A 23,473-nucleotide genomic window follows, 5' to 3' on the forward strand; every position below is an offset into this window, starting at 1 on the left:
CACCCTAGTCCCAACGTCTGCTGGAGAGGCAAGTCACCCACCACTCTGACATTTTCTAGGACAACTCAAAGGCTCAAATATTCTGCTTACAAACACACAAAGCTTAAAGAATATCTTTGGCATACAGTTTGGTAAAATCCCAATCTGTTATGTTCTGATGGATTCCAAGAGAGCAAAGAATGAAGCAAAGAATGAAGCCGATTCAAATGGGCCTGATCCTCAGCTGGTGTAACTTTGCATAGTTGCACTGAAGTCAGTGGAGTTACATTGGTTTACACCAGCTGCCCAGCCCATTTAGCTGTTTTAGTGCATTATAGCAGCTGCAAACAAGGAGAGCCAGCTCCTGTGCGACTAGCCAACTCTTTATAGACCACCAGGTACGACTCTGTGGATCTCACGTTGAAACTACTGTTACATAACATCAAAATCCCACAAAAACTCCCCTATTCCCACCTATCTCTGTCCCTAAACTCATTTACTCACTTATATTTCCCTCTCTACTGACATGTATATTTGCCTGTGTACAGCATTTCTAGGTAGCAAACTGTTTAGTGTTATTTATATAAGATTATCGTGGAGATGCCAATGAAAATATTCTGAATTTACAATGGGTGTAACACAGGATTTTCATATTGCCCTCTCCCTCTGGGGGAAATCCTTAACTTTGTCTAACATGTGAACTCTGCACAAGCAGGTCATTACAGATTTACCTAGCTGATGTGTTTGTTTCCACTTCTCTTTACATTGGCACAAAACCAGAGAACCAAGGGGAAACAGGTGGTGCAGGGCCCCCACCCTGGCTTTGAACAAATTTTCTTCTATTGTAGTTTTTTTCCCTCGATTCCCCAGATCAGTCAGAAACTAATAGTGTTACTGCTTCATCGAGCCGCCCGCTGTTAGGAGACAGAATCTTATGTGCACACATATAATGATAATCATATGTAAATCTTTATTACATAATGATTCATTCTCAGCAAGTGTCCATCAAGTGGAACTATACTGATGTACCCTAGTTGAGGAATTGACCCATCGAGTCCAATTTCACTTCCATTGTCATCAATGGGAGTATGCCATTGATTTTAATGAGAGAAGGATAGGCCCCCTTCTTTGCTGTCAATATTTCCATGTTCAATTTGCTCAGTCAATAATTGACTATTCTCGTGTCCAATGTACTCTAAACTCAGCTTTGTATTTGAAAAATTAAGCCTTGTTCTTTCTGTGGCTTATAATATATTGTCACTTTTAGTGGTGATTCTGCCATTAGCTTTTAGCTTTCAATTTTGTTGATTATGAAAAGCAGAATAGATTAGAAGCTACTTCCCTTTGCCATGTTTGTAATGATTGTACTACGAATATTATTACGAAGAAACATAGGAATCAATCCTAAGGTCCGGCTAGTCCAGTATGCTGTAACCAGAACCAGATGCTTCACAGGAAGGTGTAAGAACCCTGCAGGAAGACGCCCACATGGGGACTCCCCCTCTCTGTAATAGGTATAAATTGGGTTAAATCCTGAATGCATGAGGTTTAATATCCCTTCCAAAAGTTTTATTCCCATTAATTATGATATATCCAGAGGTCTCTCTTGATATTCTTGATATCCACAATAATGTCCCTTTCTCCATTTTCAGTCTTGCTAAGTTCTTGACTTCAACAACTTTCTGTGGCAAGGAGTTCATAGAATCATAGAATATCAGGGTTGGAAGGGACCTCAGGAGGTCATCTATTCCAACCCCCTACTCCAAGCAGGACCAATCCCCAAGTAAATCATCCCAGCCAAGGCTTTGTCAAGCCTGACCTTAAAAATATCTAAGGAAGGAGATTCCACCACCTTCCTAGGTAACGCATTCCAGTGTTTCACCACACTCCTAGTGAAAAAGTTTTTCTTAATATCCAACCTAAACCTCCCCCACTGCAACTTGAGACCATTACTCCTTGTTCTGTCATCAGCTACCACTGAGAACAGTCTAGAGCCATCTTCTTTGGAACCCCCTTTCAGGTAGTTGAAAGCAGCTATCAAATCCCCCTTCATTCTTCTCTTCCTCAGACTAAACAATCCCAGTTCCCTCAGCCTCTCCTCATAAGTCATGTGTTCCAGTCCCCTAATCATTTTTGTTGCCCTCCGCTGGACATTTTCCAATTTTTCCATATCCTTCTTGTAGTGTGGGGCCCAAAACTGGACACAGTACTCCAGATGAGGCCTCACCAATGTCAAATAGAGGGGAAACGATCACGTCCCTCGATCTGCTGGCAATGCCCCTACTTATACAGCAGAGAATGCCATTGGCCTTCTTGGCAACAAGGGCACACTGTTGACTCATATCCAGCTTCTCATCCACTGTAACCCCTAGGACCTTTTCTGCAGAACTGCTGCTGAGCCATTCGGTCCCTAGTCTGTAGCGATGCATGGGATTCTTCTGTCCTAAGTGCAGGACTCTGCACTTGTCCTTGTTGAACCTCATCAGATTTCTTTTGGCCCAATCCTCCAATTTGTCTAGGTCCCCTGTATCCTATCCCTACCCTCCAGCGTATCTACCTCTCCTCCCAATTTAGTGTCATCTGCAAACTTGCTGAGGATGCAATCCACACCATCCTCCAGATCATTAATGAAGATATTGAACAAAACCGGCCCGAAGACAGACCCTTGGGGCACTCCACTTGATACCGGCTGCCAACGAGACATGGAGCCATTGATCACTACCTGTTGAGCCCAACAATCTAGCCAACTTTCTATCCACCTTATAGTCCATTCATCCAGCCTATACTTCTTTAACTTGCACAGTCTAATTATACATTGTGTGAAAAATATTTCCTTTTATCAGTTTTGAATTTCCCTCCTTTTAATTTAATTGAATGTCTCATTGTACTTGTGTTACAAGACAAAGAGAATAGCGCATTTCCACTTCCACTGAATTGTCTCATTAGTACTGTCCCCCCACTTGGTAAGGCAACTCCTATCTTTTCATGTGCTGTGTATATATACCTGCCTACTTTATTTTCCACTCCATGCATCTGATGAAGTGGGTTTTAACCCATGAAAGCTTATGCTCAAATAAATTTGGTAGTCTCTAAGGTGCCACAAGTACTCCTCATTGTTTTTGCTGATACAGACTGACACAGCTGCCACTCTGAAACAAGACAAAGAGAAGAGAAGTTCCTCAGCTATCTTTTATAGTAGTAGAAATTTGTTTACACAGTAAAGCAAGCAGTAAAGGTCAAAACTACCAGGAGCAGATATATTGAATAAGAAGTCACTTTGCTGACTACAATTTCACTTTCATGTAGAAGACAATAAATGCAAGACTGTGAGGAGGTGTTCTCTACTGCTTCACTGTTATGTGCACCAACCGGTTCAGCCATATAAAGAGCTTACAACAAGACATACTATATCAGCAAATGAAGATGTGAGGCAAGCGGACAGGACCAGCCAGCACATAGTACTTTCTTTGTCTCTTGGCTTCAGTGGCCAAAACCCAATTGTTGAATAATTTGTGTGAGAGCACAATCTTGTCTTTCATGGAATAATAAAAGTCTCCATCAGGGTTATGTGCTATTTCTAGTCAAGAATATGGAGGCTTTAAATTCTTGCTGTGTACAAGGAATACTGTTATACAGATGATGCTATGGGTTTACCCAGAATATGAGTTTGAACTGAGGTTTAGGTTTTAATGCTTAAAATAGCATTTTTCCTTGTAAGTTAATTGAAAAAAAAACATTTCTTAATGTTCAAACCAAGAATAGTACAAAGAGGTAGGAGAACGAGGAGCAATGCTCTCAGCTTGCAGTGGGGGAGGTTTAGGTTGGATATTAGGAAAAACTTTTTCCACTAGGAGAGTGGTGAAGCACTGGAATGCGTTACCTAGGGAGGTGGTGGAATCTCCTTCCTTAGAGGTTTTCAAGGTCAGGCTTGACAAAGCCCTGGCTGGGATGATTTAGTTGGGGATTGGTCCTGCTTTGAGCAGGGGGGTTGGACTATATGTCCCTTCCAATCCTGATAGTCTATGATTCTTGCTACATATGGCCTATTATGAAAAAATATATTGTAGCATGTATGTATAATAAATGGGTTAGGGTAGTATAAGTTTGGTTTGGGATGAGCATATTACTCACAAGATTATGCAAGTTGTCTCATATGGGTTCTGACAAAACTTTCATGCCACAGCACTCCATCATGGATTCTGTGTTTGCCACATATGTTACAGAAAAACAATTTTAATATTTTAGAGAGTTTTTAAAAATTGTATTGGGACTATTTTTTATATTCATCAGCCTGCAAAGCAAGGAGCTTTAGTATTCATTAGGCCAGCAGTTCAGGGCTCTAAGAGGAACTATAAAAATGACCTATAATGTCTTTCTATACTCAGAAATGCTACACTTTTAAAGTCTGTTGTCTGTGGTCCTTAAGGGGCTGGAAGTGAATGCTAGCATCCCATTGGGAAGGGTTGATGAGGGGAGGATAAAACCCTTTCCATAAAGATAAAGCTCCTATTTCTAGCTCAGGAAGGGCACAGGATAACTTTGTGACACTTTTAGAAAATCCAGTTGTCACAGATTCACAGAGTCTGGTGTTCCAGTCTGTAACCAGTCTCTTGGGCATGACCCGTTTAGTGGGCCAGGCCCCAAGGATTTTCACAGTTCCACTGGGGCAGGCCCCTGGCCTCCAAGGCCTTCAGCACTAGTCAGAGGTGAAAGCCAGCCAGTGCACCGTACTGGGGTGGATCAGCTTCCCCAGGTGTAATTTAAAGGGCCTGCGGCTCTCAGCAGCAGCTGGAGCCCCCGGCCCTTTAAACTGCTGCCAGAGGCCCGCTGCCAGAGCCCTGGGGTAGTAGCAGTGGAGCTGGGCTGGCAATTTAAAGGGCCTGGGCTTTGGGTAGAGGTAATTTGTGAAGAAAATCCAGATTTCGGAGGGAATTATTTCTGTGGCAGTTTGATTTGGGGGGGAAAAAAAGCCACCCCCATTGGCCTTTTGAAGTTGCTTAGTGGACTGAGAATGTTAGAATAAGCACTTTGGGGAGGAAAAGGCAGGAAGGAGGGGAATTTGATTTTTGTGAAGACAGTAGGGCAGACATAACCTGAACCTTTTGAACATTATTTTATCACATGGTGTCTAATTGATCACATGGTTACCAACTCCACATATATGGCATGTGTATGTATGTGTGTGTGTGTATATATAGATTAGATACTTGTGCACAAGATATAATATGTGTGCGTGTATATATAATTACCTAGTTATTAGTGACTTACCTGATAGTCAGAGAAAATGGGAAAATGGTCAGAAATGGAAGAGATGAGCTTACTTGGCATCCCTCTCACTGCTGTCCAGTTCTGTGGACAGGCTTTTCTGCCTGTTTCGTACATTTGAGATTATATTTGCTTAGGGATATGTGGCAGGGCAATGGCGTTAATTCCCATTTGTTCCCACTCTGTGTTTGTCAGTCCTCATGGAAGCAAAGCATAAGGGGGCACACATGACAGTAGGCCTTCAAATATAGGCTTTGATTCAAGAAAGCATCCCTGATCTGGAAAGCACTTCAGCACTTGCTTAACTTTAACCCTGTGCTTAAGTCCCATTGAAATCAATAGGATTTAAGCACCGACTAGCAGTTAAGCACATGCCCAAGTTCTTTCCTGAATTAAAGCCATGTAGTGTACAGTATTACACAGAAAACATCTAATAATCAAGTAAATTTCCCAGATCTGATGAAGAGCTCTGTGTAAGCTCAAAAGCTTGTCTGTCACCAGCAGAAGTTGGTCCAACAAAAGATATTACCTCACCCACCTTCTCTCTCTTATATCCTGGGACCGACACAGCTACAACAGCACTGCATACAGAAAACATTCATCAAGGATTAGGGTAGGAAAATTTGGGAGCTTAAAACACACGTTTGTCAGTGTCCCTTCAACTGGAAAAGAAAATCTGGCTAACATTCAATGTATCAATTAAATGTAGGCAGTGCCAGTGCAGTGTGACATGTTAGGGGTTTTTTCCGAGGAGGTCAAAGATTCTACAAATTGGTAAAAAAAAACAAAAAACGCTGCTGCACCTACTCAGCTGCAGCTCCACAAAACTCTCAGAAATAGTGGGATGGGTGGGCTGAAAATATGTTTTCAAATAAAGTGCACTGAGGCCTCAAGAAGTCCCATGTGAAATGTTTATGAATGAACCACATAGAGCTCATCTTACAGCTGTCGCCTAGCAAACACTGCACTCAGTCCTCCCCTAAAAAGGATTGAGTGTGAGAACCCATTACAGCCACTCTTTCTCTCACCCCTTTCACCTCTGAAATGATTTCTGAAAGAGAAGAAAGTGTAGCATGGGTGAGGTTTGCCACTGGTTAAACTTCTGGAATACTATAACTGTTCTGTGTTCAGTGTTTGCGCTCCATATTGGAAAAAATAGGGGGTTGTTTTTCCTGTAGACCTTCCAGACCACACACATCATGGTGGTTTGGTGCTTTCTCCTGCTTGTCTGCAGGTGTGTCCACCACTGCCCTCATTTACACGCCTGTTTGGAGTCATAAATACATCTGACCTATTGCCTTGAGACTTCTCTGTAAATCTGCTATCTTGTGGCTTCCATTCAAAACATGAATGTGATGAGCAATTAGTTTGTAAAAAGGGGAAATTATTTTCCTTTTCATTAAATTCGACAAGATAGTATAAAACAATTAGTAATTTTTATAAACTTTCACTGTATCTTTGAAAGTGCAGTGTGATGGTCTTGTGGTTGGCAGGACTGGCTTCTATTCTGAGCTCAGCCACCCACTTCCTGTATGTGTGACCAGCCACGTCATCTGACTTCTGTTACTCAAACAAGATGACAATACTTACCTACCTGTAAAATCTAGTCATTAATACAGGTAAAGTGTTTAGGCAGTCCTCAGATAGAAGGTGCTATATAAGAGAACATAAGAACGGCCATCCTGGGTCAGACCAAAGGTCCATGTAGCCCAGTATCCTGTCTTCCAACAGTGTCCAATGCTAGGTGCCCCAGAGGGAATGAACAGAACAGGTAATCAAGTGATTCACACCCTGTTGCCCATTCCCAGCTTCTGGCCAACAGAGGCTAGGGACACCATCCCTGCCCATCCTGGCTAATAGCCATTGATGGACCTATCCTCCATGAACTTATCTAGTTCTTTTTGAAGCCTGTTATAGTCTTGGCCTTCACAACATCCTCTGGCAAGGAGTTCCACAGGTTGACTGTGCATTGTGTGAAGAAATACTTCCTTTTATTTGTTTCAAACCTACTGCCTATTAATTTCATTTGTAACCCCTAGTTCTTGTGTTATGAGGACTAAATAACACTTCCTTATTTACTTTCTCCAAACTAGTCATGATTTTATAATCCTTTATCATATCCCCCCTTACTCATCTCTTTTCCAAGCTAAAAAGTCCCGGTCTTATTAATCTCTACTCATATGGCAGCCATTCTATACCTGTAATCATTTTTGTTGCCCTTTTATGAATCTTTTCCAAGTCCAATATATCTTTTTTGAGATGGGGCGACCACATCTGCATGCAGTATTCAAGATGTGGGCTTACCATGGATTTATATAGAGGCAATATGATATTTTCTGTCTTATTATATATCCCTTTCTTAATGATTCCCAACATTGTTTGCTTTTTTGACTACCACTGCACATTGAGTGGATATTTTCAGAGAACTATCCACAATGACCTGAAGATCTCTTTCTTGAGTGGTAACAGCTAATTTAGATCCCATCATTTTATATGTATAGTTGGGATTATGGTTTCCAGTGTGCATTACTTTGCATTTATCAACATTGAATTTCATCTGCCATTTTGTTGCCCAGTCACCCAGTTTTGAGAGATCCTTTTGTAGCTCTTCACAGTCTGCCTGAGACTTAACTATCTTGAGTAGTTTTTGTATCATCTGCAAATTTTGCCACCTCACTGTTTACCCCTTTTTCCAGATCATTTATGAATATGTTGAATAGGACTGGGCCCAGATAGGCCCCTTGGGGACACCACTATTTACCTCTCTCCATTCTGAAAACTGACCATTTATTCCTACTCTTTGTTTCCTCTTTTTTAGCCAGTTACCAATCTATAAGAGGACCTTCCCTGTTATCCCATGACAGCATACCTTCCTTAAAAGCCTTTGGTGAGGGACCTTGTCAACGGCTTTCTGAAAATCTGAGTACACTATATCCATTGGATCCCCCTTGTCCACATGCTTGTTGACCCCCTCAAAGAATTCAGTAGATTGGTGCGGCATGATTTCATTTTACAAAAACCATGTTGACTCTTCCACAACAAAATTATGTTCATCTATATGTCTGACAATTTTGTTCTTTACTATAGTTTCAACCAGTTTGCCTGGTATTGAAGTCAGGCTTACTAGCCTGTAATTGCCAGGATTACCTCTGGAGCCCTTTTTAAAAATTGGCGTCACATTAGCTATCTCCCAGTCATTTTGTACAGAAGCTGATTTAAATGCTAGGTTACAGACTACAGTTAGTTCTGCAATTTCACATTTGAGTTCCTTCAGAACTCTTTGGGTGAATACCATCTGGTTCTGGTGACTTATAACTATTTAGTTTATCAATGTGTTCCAAAATCTCCTCTAATGACACCTCCATCTAGGGCAGTTCCTCAGATTTATCACCTAAAAAGAATGGCTCAGGTTTGGAAATCTCCCTCATGTCCTCAGCTGTGAAGACCGATGCAAAGAATTCATTTAGTTTCTCCACAATGGCCTTATTGTCCTTGAGTGCTCCTTTAGCACCTCGATCGTCCAGTGGCCCCACTGATTAACAGGTTTACATGGCGTGAGGTAAATAAGGCCTTGGGCAACGCATTCCATTAGGAGCATTGAAGAAAATATTGAACAAACTAACTATCCATTCAGTGAATAAGGCAGGGATCCTGTGGAAAAAAATGTGTGATCATGTAATTAAAGACAGTATCATAAAACACACACACAAAGGATCTGAATTAAGGTTGTGCAGGCAACGTTAACTCTTGCATTGAGTGCTTGACTTTGCAACCTTAATGTCTTTTAAACACATTTTTTGGTTGTGATATATTTAATTTCAACTTGTATTATCCACCAGTCCAGGGAAACAACAAGGTAAATGACAAGCAAGTTTTGAACTCTATGCCCATGGAGTCCCTGACCATCCCAATCATTAATTTGTTTATTGTTCTCATTGAATGAATAAATATTTCAGCTTGCTTGCAAACTGGGAAGATATATAAAAATGTAGAAGCCAGCAATGATACTTTTACAGAGCCATCATCAGACTATAATCACACTTGAGGGGCCAGATCCTCAGCTAGTGTAAATCAGCATCAAAGGAGCTATATCAATTTACTCCAGCTGAGGATCTGGCCCAAGGGCTTAATTCTTGGCTCCAGTTTCATCTGCTGTGCTCTGCTTAGTTTATACAAATCTGGTCTAGCCAGCTCTGTGTTACCTATTTCTCCTAGCACTCAGCAAGAAGGGGCAGGGAAGGGATATAGCGTGGGTAGGAGGGAGTAGAGCGAAATACGTGACACTCTGCCAAATCCACAGCCATGGTACTAATCTGTGGCCACACCAGAGCCACTGTACTGAAAATAACTAGTACATCAGTCTGCATGATGAAGCATTCTGCCTGCAAGAGGCATAATTTAGACAAGTTCTGCAGCTGCTTTCATTTGTATTAAAGGTTGGTTCATCCTCTAGCCAGACCAGGATCAGAAGAGCAGAAAGGTGACTTAGTGCCATCTTTCTCTCTCTGTTCCTCTCACCATGAGATTAATCCCCAAGAGTTTATATCCCTATATGTGTAGCCTACCCAACGTAGTTGTCCTCCCTGTGTGGCATTGTAATCATGTCCACGGCAACCAGTTGTGATAGGGCAAACAAGGAATCACGCTATCATGAGATCTCATAAATCACTGCCAGTGTGCTTCATTATGCAGAATGGATTTTTGCTGAAGCTCATGAAGATAACGTTAGCATTTCTGTGCTTTTTCAGTAATATAATGATAAAGCAGCCTGCCCATCGCTCTGCCCACATCACTCTCATCCACACGCAGAGCCACAACCTCCCAGTGTTTGCAGTGAATGTTTAAGATGATTTAGAAATTTAAACAAATGAAATTTCTGTAGTCGTTTTCAACAGCTGTCGTCCACCGCCTTTGTTCTGGAAGCCCTATAAATGAATTACCTCTTCTCCACTTAGAGCCATGTGCTTCAATAAGTTGAACACACACACAAAAATAAATGTAGAAACCGTATCTCCACATTCTCCTCACAGAGCAAGCCTCCTAGTTGGCATGCTGCCATACCAATGAAAAACATAGAAATGGTCCCATGTAAACTCCAGAAATGGGGGATGGTCTTAGGAAATGTGGTGAGAATGAGGGCAAAGTCAAAGTGCCACAAACGCTACCCTGGGAAAACAAAAATACCTTACCTGCAGTTAACAGATGCCAGTCAATGCTGCTCTGAAATTTAACTTGCTATTTGTAAAAATTCACATCTCACTGAAATAACCTTCAGTGGAGGTCTGAATAGACATAAGCCGTCTCTCAGTGATCTTGTTAATATTGTGAGGGGTTTGTCTCATGGCAAGGGACTTCCATAATGTGCTGCATACTATCCATACCAGTGGGAGCTTCAGGCAGCATTGCACACAATGCTTCCTTGATTGTTCAGAAAGCACAGCCTTCAGGTGGCCAGTTCTAGAGAGTGGAGTTGGGTTCACTGGCCCATTTTCTCTTACTAATCTGGCTTTTAGTTTTTGGTCTTTTTTCTGTGAATGAAAGGGAATAGAAGCTAACCAGTGTTTTGTTGCACTTAAATAACCAAAATTAACTGCCCCCGCCTTTTTTTGGGGGGGGAGGGGGAAGGATAATTAAGGTTTCATTTTTCCCAACCAGATTTTCCTGTGATCCCCTAGCCTCTGTTCTGAAACAGAAGACACTGGATACATGTCTGGCTATAAATGCTTCCCCCTGATCAACATTGTGTACAGAACAATTAGTACAATACTAGGATGACGCCAAATCAAGCTTTGCTTACCTAATCCTTGGTGCCTACAGGACAGCTCACCTGTAATGACCCCCCATGAACGTACGGCAAACAAAAGCTGGGAAACCTACCATAATCCCATCATAAATTTATGCTCCTGAAGGGGACTTGAACTGGAAACACTGAGAAATTCAATACACTAAAAAGCCACCTTTATTTCATTTATGACATGGTGCATAGAGCAAACACTTCTTCCATTTGTTAATTGACAGGTCTAAATGTTAATCAATTGACTTGGTTCCTGTAAAGTATCCAGATATTGTTTGCCTAAGAATATTCTGAATACTTCTTTTGAGGCAGGCACCATCTTACTGTTCTGTGTTTGTGCAGTGCCTAGCACACTGGGGTCTTAGTCAATGGCTCAGGCTCCTAGGAATGACTGTGATATAAATAATACTATCATTTTAATTTAAAATGTTCCTATATACTACCTTTGTACTTACTGTAGTATCTATGTACTGTATTTTAGTGGTAGCATATATTTTTTCTAGTGCTATAATTTTTCTCTTTATAATCCTGTACTTTACCTACACTTTGGGAGTCTTTCCACTAACTTTAATGGAGTTTTAATCAAGCATTTCAGTTGCAGTTTAGTAGCAATGTCTGCTGATGGTGCAGTATCATCAAAAAGAGGATTCTTCTCTCCAAGAAGGGGGGTTAATTAATTACCTTTCTGCTTTTCTGTTAGAAAGTTACTAAAATTCAGGGAAGTTGTTATTGACAAAGTTATGTAACTTTTACTTGTTATTGCATTGAAGATAAGTCTTTAAATCCAGCCGAGGCTAGCAAGTGGGACTGAAAGAATAGTACCTTTTTGTTTTGGAACAACTCATTTAATACTTTATTTATGTTTGATATTGCATAAAAGGCAGCAAGTTTTGACCCCTTTTAAGTTTTAATTCTTCATTTTTCATTGCTTAACTCAGTTCATGTAATAACAAAGGTTCAAATTCTCTAGGAGCAAGGCCCAATGAAATCAGGAGGACTGTTTGCTGAGCAAGGAACTCAGAGTGAGTCTAGGTGGCAGGATCTGGTCCTTTAAAGTTTTTGCCTAAATTGCTCAGTGTTCTTTTGGCAAGAGGTAGCTGAACTGTTTTATAGATTTTCATACATACCTCTTCATCTGAGAATATCAAGGTATTTATAGGAATCCTTAAGGGCTAGATCATCCTTTGATCTGCATGCAGGGCGTAAAAGGGAATAAAACCCCACTTCCACCTTTGCGATCCCCCTACCCCCATCCGCTTATGCCAGCCAGTAGAGCTGAGTCAGCATGGAAATGGTGCAATAACTTGCTGATGATATAAGCCAGCAACAAATTCTTACCCTTCTTCCGGAAGGGGAGAGCAGGGACAGAACTGTGGATGTATTTATTGGAAAGTTGCTGATACAATTTAAAAAGTAACTACTGTAGACTTTTTAGACCCTTTCAGTTAAAGGGTATGTGTGTGTGTTTGAGAGCAAAAAAGAGTTGCTTTTACATTGTCTGCATTAGTATATCAGGCAAATAAAAAGATGCTGCATGGTATACCACTGTGTATTAAGAACTATATTATGTATTTCTTTCCCAGAGTATTTCTTATATATGTGCTCCTTTTTAGTGATCCTTTACCCCCAGTATTATTGTCCTTTAAAGGAACACCTTCCTTTCTCCTCCCTTCACTTAAACTTTAATTGTTATATCAATTTCTTGATGTTTTATTTCATGTTACAATCTCTCAACCCTCCCCGCCCCCTTTTCTTTTTTGGTCCCACAGTTCTTGGATGCTCTGACTGCAGGATATCGCTGTCCAACCCCACGGGAATCTTCACCTCTCCCTGCTTTCCCAGTGATTACCCTAACAGCCAAGCATGCAAGTGGACCCTCCGAGCTCCTCCTGGATTCATCATTCAGATAACATTTATTGAGTTTGACATTGAAGAAGCTCCAAACTGCATTTACGATTCATTAACTCTAGATACTGGAGAGAATCAGGTTAAGTTTTGCGGCGTCACTGCCAAAGGATTATCATTTAACTCCACTGGAAATGAAATGATAGTATCTTTTGCAAGTGACTTTAGTATCCAAAAGAGAGGCTTCAATGCCAGCTATAACCGAGGTATGTACGCATAAAGAATTTCTTTCCTCTTTTATCTAGCATGTCTTATACCAAGCAGACTCACTCTATGTGGTAAGGTGAATCTTTGAAGTGAGAATCTGGAGATCTGGTTCTGCTAGATATATTTGGGGACAAAATGTAGCCATAACCAGTTACTTATACATACTTTTTAACAATTTATTGCTGTGAGTGTGTGTGAATGAAGATACAGGGCTTGATTCTGTCCTGGCATATGGCTTGCTCCAGTATATCAAAAAAACACCTACAGTGCTTGTGAAGATTTTTGGTTCAGTTATGCCTCTTTCTGCACATGTGTGTTACAGAGTACAAGCGAGATATATCTCCCACAGACCAGTGCACCCACATATGGGCAGGGAGCCATAATCTGACTCCCAGTGCTGTGGAGTGCAACAGGGAAGTTAACACAGCCAGAAACAACTGCGCTCCTCTGGCACACTAGAACTTTCCAATAAGGGTAAACCTCATCTGTGCAGGAGACAGAACTTCCTCAGGGACAGATCAGAGACTGTGGAGTGAACTCCCCTAGGAACTAAGGACTATCACACACCTCACCACATTCCACTCGGTAGCCTTCTTTAACCCTGCCTTCTCTAGCATAAATGCACAGCAACAGATCTATTAAAAAAACCAGAAGCCCTACGAAAATAAGACACTCCAGTGCATATGCTTCCCCCTATGGAAAGAGGATGAGAGAACAAACTGCACATGACAGATGTTAATCACTTCACTTAATGCACTACTGGAAGGCGCTCAGATATTATGATAAGTGGGGTAAAACAATCTCTATAGAACAGAAGCAGTAGCAGCTCCATAGTGAGCATGGGCAGCACTATGGCCCCGCTCTCCCTGCATGCCAGCATAGCTGACACAAGTGAAGTTCCGGAATTTTCTCAGCTCTCTTGCTCTGAGGAGACCTTATTTCTTTTATAGTCAGAATGCTTTTACATTCTAAAGCTGGAGCATTATTAATTTGTTCTGAGGTTTTGCCTAGGAGCTTCAGTCATGGACCAGGACCCCATTGTGCTAGGTGCTGTACAAACACAGGACAAAAAAAGAAAGATAATTCCTGTCCCAAAGAGCTTACATATAGTATGTCTCCTCCTCATTCCCAACACCTTGCAAGAGAGAGAACTACATCCTTAGAATGAAAGGGCAGGATTACAGAAGCTAAATCTGTTTACAGCTTTGAAAAAGAAAAAAGATAACACTAACTAGAGAGAGCTAGAAATGTTACTAAAGCTCATTAGAGCCACCTGAAAGGTTATTCTGGGTCAGAAAGCCACTTCTGCTGTACTGAAGGCAATCAGATCATAATCTGGATAATGAGGAAATGTACATAGAATCAGGTAGTGCAAAATTATACATTTGATTGTTAACATTCAAATTTGTCTGATGCTAAATGTCTTTTCTAAGGATTCTGCCATCCTTACTCACATTGATTAGTACCTTACTCCTGGAATCAGTCCACCAAAATAGAATATTTCTGAAAAATATTCAGATATAAATGAGATGACTGGTGGAGAAAAGTACTACTCAGTGTCTTCAAGGATACCAGAACTGGCACTAATTCCCCCCCCACACACACACAGCTTAGCTTCTAAGAGTCATGTTAAAATAATCACTGGGCCATGCAGTCCACTCTCTATAAGGCTTCTTGCTAAAGCTCTGTCTGGAATAAAGGTACTGCACCTGATTGGATTACTACAGATCTGTCGCGCTTCTTTAAGAGCTGGATGTACATGGGGAGATGTCTGCATGCATGAAAGGAGAGAATGTGACTATAAACACTGAAGATAAACCTAACAAGCTAAATTCTGCCATCAGCTACTCCCATACAACTCCACTGACTTCAGTACATACCCACAATGTGGGAGATGAAACAGAGTTATGACGTGATTTGCCCCAGATCACCCAGTAGGTCAGTAGGAGACCAAGGATTAGAAGCTAGGTCCCCTGAGACTGAACCAAGTGGCCTTCCCACGTCTTGATAACTTTGTGTGAATGGTAACCTAAGGACACGTCTACATGGGGAAATTTACTGTCAGAACTATGCTAGTGTAATTATACTAACTCTCTATGTTAACATTCTGATTCTGGAACAAACATGGTTTCTGCTACCTGACAGGGTGGCTGACACTTTTCAATCAAGAAAATAAGGAACAACAAATAACATTCACCATTTCTGTTCATTAGCTTGTTTGTCCACAATGATCCTTATTCATATGCATATTTGTAAAATGATTGGCCTTTCTTATATGTAGTGAGCTGAAGAAGAGCTCTGTGTGGCTTGAAAGCTTATCTCTCTCACCAGCTGAAGTTTGTCCCAGCCTTTCCTAGACATTTGTGAAAATACATTCACACAGATTTTTACAAATAGTGAATGATTAGGGCATAAATATTCGTGAACACTAGCTTGCAGCATTCAACTAGACTGCTTTTGAGAAATATTGAACAGAATCTTCATACCCAACAAAAACCCATTAGTTGAGTTCTCCAACAAAAGGCTTTGATTTGCCAAGGAATGTAGCTGAGGCACTCTCTGCTACAGTGTTACAAAGATGTGGCCTGGGCTTCAGTTGGGTAATGCACTCATGAAAAACAAGTCAATAAAAATCATGAAAACAAATGAAATGTTTTCAAATTACTGCTGTAGTGTATTGCCTAATGCATTCTTACAAGTTACCAGATGAATGCAAAGTAATTGTAAAAATTCATTCTTGTATGCCGTGAGTTTTGAATGCAGCCTCAGAGCTTAATAGTTTAATATACTTAAATCACCTCATGAAGTTGAATTATCTGTAATGCAGCACTAAAATGATCTTTGCCCATTTTTGGTTGAATGTATTGCTAAGCTAAATGCACTGTAATGTGCAATACTGGGCCAGTTGAATGATAAAAGCATTCTTTTAAACATTTGGCTTTATGAATATTACTTGGATCTTTGTCTTTAAACCAATTTGTATCTCCCTTTGAAATTTATTTATATATGGATTTTTGTGTATGTGTTTACTAGTTGCTGTTTCTCTGAGGAATCAGAAAGTCGTCATCCCCCAAACTTCAGATGTTGACCCTGTGTCTGTGGCAAAAATTGTCCCAGTGCCAGAGCTTAGCCAGTTCACACTCTGCTTTGAAGCAACCAAAGCCAGCAATGCTGCCAATGACTGGAAGGCTTTCTCCTACAGTGATCCTTTGTCAACAGAACTCCTCAGTTTTGGAAAGACTACAAAAGGCCACTTCCTATCAATCTCAGGCACAGAGTGCATACTAGACAGTGTCCTCATCACAAATTCAGATGGAGATTTTTTCACAGAAACTTTTGAACAATTGTGCATAGTATGGGATGGCTTCTCTGGCACTATAGGTGTAAATGGCAAGAGCATCTATCACACAGTTCTCTGCTCAGGTACCTTTGGCCAGGTTATCCCCGGCAATGGAAGATTGGTGTTGGGCTCTGACAGCAATGAAATAAGCTCTTTAAATGGGGATATATACAACTTTCGTCTCTGGAACTTCACCATGAGTTCCCAAAAGCTGTCCAACCTCAGCTGTGATGTGAAAGGAAACATTGTAGACTGGGAAAATGACTTCTGGAGTATCCCAACTTCAGCATTGAAAGCGGAAAACAACTTAAGCTGTGGTGAGTATGTTTGGCAGAATCACTTTTATTAATTCCTCCCTACCCCCGGCATTGTTCTTGAAGTATCATATGACAGCCAGAAACTGTATGTTTAGAGTTACAGACAGCAGCACTTCCCAAAAGGCAACCTCACTTGTCCTAGCCTTGCCAGCTCCATTCCATGAAAAATTAATTTTGTCGCGGGTGTGTCTGTTCCTTTAGTTTAATCAAAGCTCATATCCAGCCTGACTTCAAAAGACAACTAATGAGGTTAAACAAAATGTATAAATGAAGGGTTTTTATATATTATTCAGGACAGAAGCAATAAATAACCAAAAGTAATAAAAGAAATAAATAAAAGTTCTCCGATCTTTCCTTTCCATAAACTCATTAGTTTAAATGTGATTTTAAGACAAGTTAGTTAATATACTTGATTGTGGCCACGTGGGGCAATATAAAATATAAAAAAGATAAAAAGGGGTAATAGGTAGAAATAATACTGTGTATATAATGCTATAGGCATGCATAGCACTTTACGGAAACATATTAAGACCAGAGTCCCTGACCTGAAGAGGTTACAATCTAAGGCCCTTATCCTGAAAGCACTTAAGAATTTGCTTAACTTTAAGCCCTTGAGACACCAGTAGGATTACTCAAGTGCCTAAAGCTAGGCAGGCTATCTTCTTTCCTGTGCCAGAGTTCTGTTCAGTACAGGCATGGATGAGGACCATTAGAAAGCTGGTTCGGCCACCCTGATTCTCCTGCATTGAAGCTAAGATTACTCAGGCCCAGTTCACGAGTCTTAAGTCTACTCATTGCTGTGGCTTTCTAAGGACATTGCAGCAATAAAAGATTATCAAGATGTTCCAGAGGTATTATTATTTTCATAGTTGTTGTGATCTAATGATCCAAGAATTGGTCTAGATCTCCAGGAAAGAAAGTTTCCACCAAGGCAGGAAGCAGAGCTTTCCACTCACTATGTCACCTCCTTTATTCCCTCATGCAACTCTGAAAATGTCATCATAGAGTAAAGGTGTAAGAATGCACCTGGAAATGTTATCTTCCGGGTTTTTTACTCTTCGCATACATGGAAACTTTGAGAGGGGATACAATCAATTTTTCTATGGGATCTTCCCAAAACCAATAGCCCCAAAATACTGAATCGCTGCTTGAAATAATGTCCATTTCAAACTTCTTTTTAAACTGCTTATTTGTTGTTAGCATTCTTCTCACAGGAAATGAGAGAGGATCATGAGTGGGAAAGGATCCAGCAGACTTCAGTCTGTCCACGGTGATCTTTGGAGAAAAAAAATTAATTGAACTGACAATTTGGCACATTATGAACTTCTGGTCTCTGATCCTTTGGTCAGTAGAAAGGAGCAATGTGTGCTTTGTGCATTTGCTGTACATCCACTGTGCTGTCTGTGAAGAGTGCCATAAAAAGCATCTGTGCGCAAAATTAAACAAACAAAAACAAAACAAAAAAAACCCCGCAGGAACCTGAGGAGAATGAAAGGAGAATAAACTAAAGGCAAAAGGGATTAAGAGGAGAGGAAACATTTCAGATTAAAATTGCTGGGTTTTCCACTTCCCTTTGCACATCTCAAGACAAATATTACCTCATGGTCCTGCCTCCTTTCACCCCTCCAATCCCCCACGGCACAGTTTCTCCTCTGCCCATTTGCTTGCTGCTCCCCCTAGCCTCCTTCCTAGTCACTTGATCTTCTCAACCTCCCACACCCCCACCCCACCCCCAGCTGGGCTCCCTCTGCTCCAGGGCTGGGACAGGAGCTGCAGCCTGATGCCGCCCACAAGATGCAGGCAGGAGCTGCCCCGGCTGGGCAGGCGCAGGCACAGGTTGATGACCTGGCACCTGCCCCCTTCCCCCACCCACAGTAACTGGACTTTTGGTGTCTGGTCAGTACATCTGACTGGGCACCTCCAGGTCCCCTTTACAACCAGACTTTCGGGTCAAAAACCCTAGTGTGGTAGATGTATATGATGAGCACGACTGTGTTCTGCTTCTGAACTCCAGTTCTGCAGAGAGGGAGACCCCTGCAAGACAGACATGACACTGACTGGCTTTCCACAAAAACAATTATACTCCTGCAAGAACCGTATTCTTCTCCTAGTGCCTTCTCACATTCAGCTTTCCTGGTTCCTTACTATCTTAATGGTTTTGTATTATGTAAACTCCTTACCAAAAGCACCCATCTAGATCTCTGGATAACCTCAGCATAAACCAGAGGAGCTGTACATTTTGTGTTTTCTATCTAACTTTGCTTGGGGCATGGACGTTGTCTTTGTTTATTGTGAAGAACTTTGCAAGCCTACGTCACTAGAAAAATAAATATTAGGGCTGTCGATTAATCATAGTTAACTCAGGCAATTAACTCAAAACAATTAATCACGATTAAAAAAACTAATCATGATTAATTGCATTGTTTAATAAATTTCAATTGGTATTCTATTTAATATTTTTGGATTTTTTTACATTTTCAAATATATTGATTTCTGTTACAACACAGAATACAAAGTGTACACTGCTCATTTTATATTATTATTTTTATTACAAATATTTGCACTGTAAAAATGATAAAAGAAATTGTATTTTTCAATTCACCTCATACAAGTACTGTAGTGCAATCTCTTTATTGTGAAAGTGTAACTTACAAATGTAGATTTTTTTTTGGTTACATAACTGCACTCAAAAACAAAACAAAGTAAAACTTTAGAGCCTACAAGTCCTACTTCTTGTTCAGTCAATTGCAGAGACAAACAAATTTGTTTACATTTACAGGAGATGATGCTGCCTGCTTTTTATTTACGTCACCTGAAAGTGAGAACAGACATTCGCATGGCACTTTTGAGCCAGCATTCCAAGGTATTTAAATGCCAGATATGCTAAACATTTGTATGCCCCTTCATGCTTTGGCCACCATTCCAGAGGACATGCTTCCATGCTGATGAAGCTCGTTAAAAAAAATTGTTAATTAAATTTGTGACTGAACTACTTGAGGGAGAATTGTATGTCTCCTGTTCTGTTTTACCTGCATTCTGCCATATATTTAATGTTATAGCTGTCTTGGATGATGACCCAGCACATGTTTGTTTTAAGAACACTTTCACAGCAGATTTGACAAAACGCAAAGAAGGTACCAATGTGAGATTTCTAAAAATAGCTACAGCACTCGACCCAAGGTTTAAGCATCTGAAGTGCCTACCAAAATCTGAGAAGGATGAGGTACGGAGCATGCTTTCAGAAGTCTTAAAAGAGCAACACTCAGATGAGGAAACTACAGAACCCAAACCACCAAAAAAGAAAATAATCCTTCTGCTGGTGGGATCTGACTCAGATGATGAAAATGAATATGCATCAGTCTGCTCTGCTTTGTATTGTTATCGAGCAGAACCCATCATCAGCATGGACACATGTCCTCTGGAACGGTGGTTGAAGCATGAAGGGACATAGTGCATTTGGCACATAAATATCTTGCAACGCCAGCTACAACAGTGCCACGTGAACGCCTGTTCTCACTTTCAGGTGACATTGTAAACAAGAAACGGGCAGCATTATCTCCTGAAAATGGTAACTTGTTTGTCTTAGTGTTTGGCTGAACAAGAAGTAGGACTGAGTGGACCTGTAGGCTCTAAAGTTTTACATTGTTTTATTTTTGAATGCAGTTATTTTTTGTACATAATTCTACATTTGTAAGTTCAACTTTCATGGTTGCACTACAGTACTTGTATTAGGTGAACTGAAAAATACTATTTCTTTTGTGTTTTACAGTGCAAATATTTGTAACCAAAAATAAATATAAAGCGAGCACTGTATACTTTATATTGTGTTGTAATTGAAATCAATATATTTGAAAATGTAGAAAAATCCAAAAATATGTAAATAAATGCTATTCTATTATTGTTTAGCAGCACAATTAATTAAGATTAATTTTTAATTGCACAATTTATCACGATTAATTTTTTTAATTGCTTGACAACAAAATGTAGTCACTGAAATATATCAACGGCAGGTTCCTTTTCTCCCATCTGTAAATATTGTAAAAAATAAACATGAATACTCATCAGACTAGCAAGGTAATGGGCCCCAGGTTTTATACATTAATACAGTTTTACATATGTATTAGTTTTGATATTTAAAATATTACAATAGTGCCCAAGGGCCATAATCAGGACCAGGACCCCATTGTACTGTGCTAGGCACTGTACAAACACATATGAAGATACAAGCTCTGCCCCCAAATAGTTTTATTAGCTAAGAAATTACTTGGGAAATCAGTAGTAGTGTGTGTGCAGTGGAAAGAGCACAGGAGTAAAATCCTCACCCACCCACACCACACTCTGTTTGCTAAGAGTGCAAAAAAGCCTAGCACTCCAAGGAAGGTAATTGTATCTCTCCTGTCACAAAGCCCAAGAGAAATCTCCAGCACCCTTTTCAGTCTTCTCCCAGGCGTGCTAAATGATTACAGTACTACTGGCTTACTCATCTACATTTCCTCAGAGAAAGTACTGTGAGAAATACCATCTCAAAAACTCAGCTAGAAACCCCAGAGGATGCACCTGTAAGATTTTTCTCTTCTCCTTGTCTTTTTGAGTAATAAAGAATTCTTTGTCAGACCAACCTTTGAAATAAGAGTTGATGAGTCAGGCTATCAATGACAGACAAAGCACTAGCAACATTAGAGAGATGACTTTATCTTACTGATAAGGATTCATTTAATTGCAAAGCAAGGGTTTGTTCAGAAAAGAGAAATTCATCCTGCCATGTTCATGCTTTGGTAAGGAGCTGAAAGAAGCTAAGTAACAAAGCAGTCTGAACACTTACTAGTGAATACAGCATATTTGCATGTGAATGTCACTTGCATTATTAAACTCCGCAAAGGGCTCTATTTTCATTTGCGGTTAATGGACTTTTCAGAAAGCATTTGCTAATGGAATTACTGAACATATGAGCAGTAACAAATTGCTGCAGATAACCTTCTTTTGAGAACCCTGCCTTGTACTGATTTAATATTCCATTCAGAATTTCATTCAATTGCATGTTCTTACCACTGTATAGGTGGTGCTGAGTTTTTCTGGGTTTTTAATACAGCACGCTAATGCTGCTCATCATTTAGATGGGCCTGGTTTTCATTTCACTATAAAATCATCAGCTGCATTTGATACCAGCAGTACATGCCCTTATCCTATACCCACATTGATACAAAAAATAAAATGGTTCAGCCATAACTGGCTATTCCTTTTAAGTCCAAAAAGTGAATTAAGCAAGATGTGTAGAGAGTTGACATGCTTAGGTGATATTGATGAAAATATTGTAGCAGCTCAAAGTATGTTGACATTCAGATTCTCATAATTTCTTTTACTGAGCACTGACAGATGACGTGATCTGGCCAAAACCAGGCTTGATTAACACAAAAAAGGGTGTGTTTAGCATAGTGCCCAGGCATATTTATCTTTAAAAAAAATACTAAAGTGTGGTCTATTGCCACGTGGAAGTTACAGTGACCTTCAGGTAGCTACTTAGCCACCTTCCTCTGATATAGACCCAATAGGGGATCAGCTTTCAGGGTGTTTTTATATTAGCCTATTAACATTAGCAAATATATTTGTAAAAATGCTTCACACAGGACATCATATGGCTTGCAAAGGATACTCAGTGGAGTTTAGTTTCTTATATAAAATATGAACTCATCCCACCGTCTCATAGGTTTCAAGTTATTTCATGGAAAAATACTTCAGCGTACTTTTAAGCCTGCCCTGTATTCTCTCAGGTCTCCAGTCAGCAATATCCCACTCTTCTGCATGGCCTCTGGGTTCGCTGCTGCCGAGTGATGAGCACCTGGCTCCATCCTAGCTCATTCTCAGCACAGCAATAACCACAACACATGCCTAGCAGGAACAGAATAGGAAAAATATTTTCAAAAATATCTAGGTGGTTTAGGAGTCTAAGTCCCATTTTCAGTAATGATGTAGGAGCCTAATTCTCATGATACTTAGGCAATTTAAAAAGTTTTACCCTCACTCCTACTTGTTCTGTTTTTAAGTTTTTCTGGTTTTTTTTTAATGAGTGAAGTGAATTCAGTACTATTAAAGTGAACGACAAAAGTCCCAATGACTTCAGTGAATTCAGTAGGGTGCCAGGTGTCTGGTTTTCGACCAGAACGCCCAGTCCAAAAGGGACCCTAGCGGCGCCGGTCAACACTGCTGACTGGGCCATTAAAAGTCCGATCAGTGGTGCAGCGGGGCTAATGCAGGCTCCCTGCCTGCCGTGGCTCCACATGGCTCCCGGAAGCAGCGGCATGTCCCCCCTCTGGGTTCTAGGTGTAGGGCAGCCAGGAGGCTCCGCAAGCCACCCCTGCCCCAAGCGATGGCTCTGCAACTCCCATTGGCTAGGAACAGTGGCCAATCGGAGCTGCGGGAGCAGCACCTGTGGACAGGCAGCACACAGAGCCACCTGGCCGCGCCTCCACATAGGAGACAAAGTGGGGACATACTGCTGCTTCTCGGAACTGCTTGAGGTAAGCGCCTCCCAAAACCTGCAGCCCTGATCCCCTTTCATGCCTCAACCCCCTGCCCAGCCCTGATCCCCTCCCATTCTCTGAATCCCTCAGTCCCATCCCCAGTACCCTGTATCCCAGAGCCCACACCCCCGTCGAAGCCCTCACCCCC

General features: G+C 40.8%; 1 protein-coding gene across 3 annotated transcripts in view; it reads left to right on the plus strand.

The window, feature by feature from the left end:
* The window catches only part of ADGRG6 (adhesion G protein-coupled receptor G6), a 154,076-nt gene that overhangs the window by 49,069 nt on the left and 81,534 nt on the right, over positions 1-23,473 (plus strand). For all 3 annotated transcript variants that reach the window (XM_073337489.2, XM_073337490.2, XM_078852202.1), the window contains exons 3-4: positions 12,808-13,149; positions 16,184-16,807. In XM_073337489.2, the coding sequence (XP_073193590.2) occupies positions 12,808-13,149; positions 16,184-16,807 (966 nt within the window). The remainder of the gene's footprint in view (positions 1-12,807; positions 13,150-16,183; positions 16,808-23,473) is intronic.

Source organism: Lepidochelys kempii, chromosome 3 (assembly GCF_965140285.1).
Source record: "Lepidochelys kempii isolate rLepKem1 chromosome 3, rLepKem1.hap1, whole genome shotgun sequence".
In the NCBI taxonomy this organism is placed as follows: Eukaryota; Metazoa; Chordata; order Testudines; family Cheloniidae; genus Lepidochelys; species Lepidochelys kempii.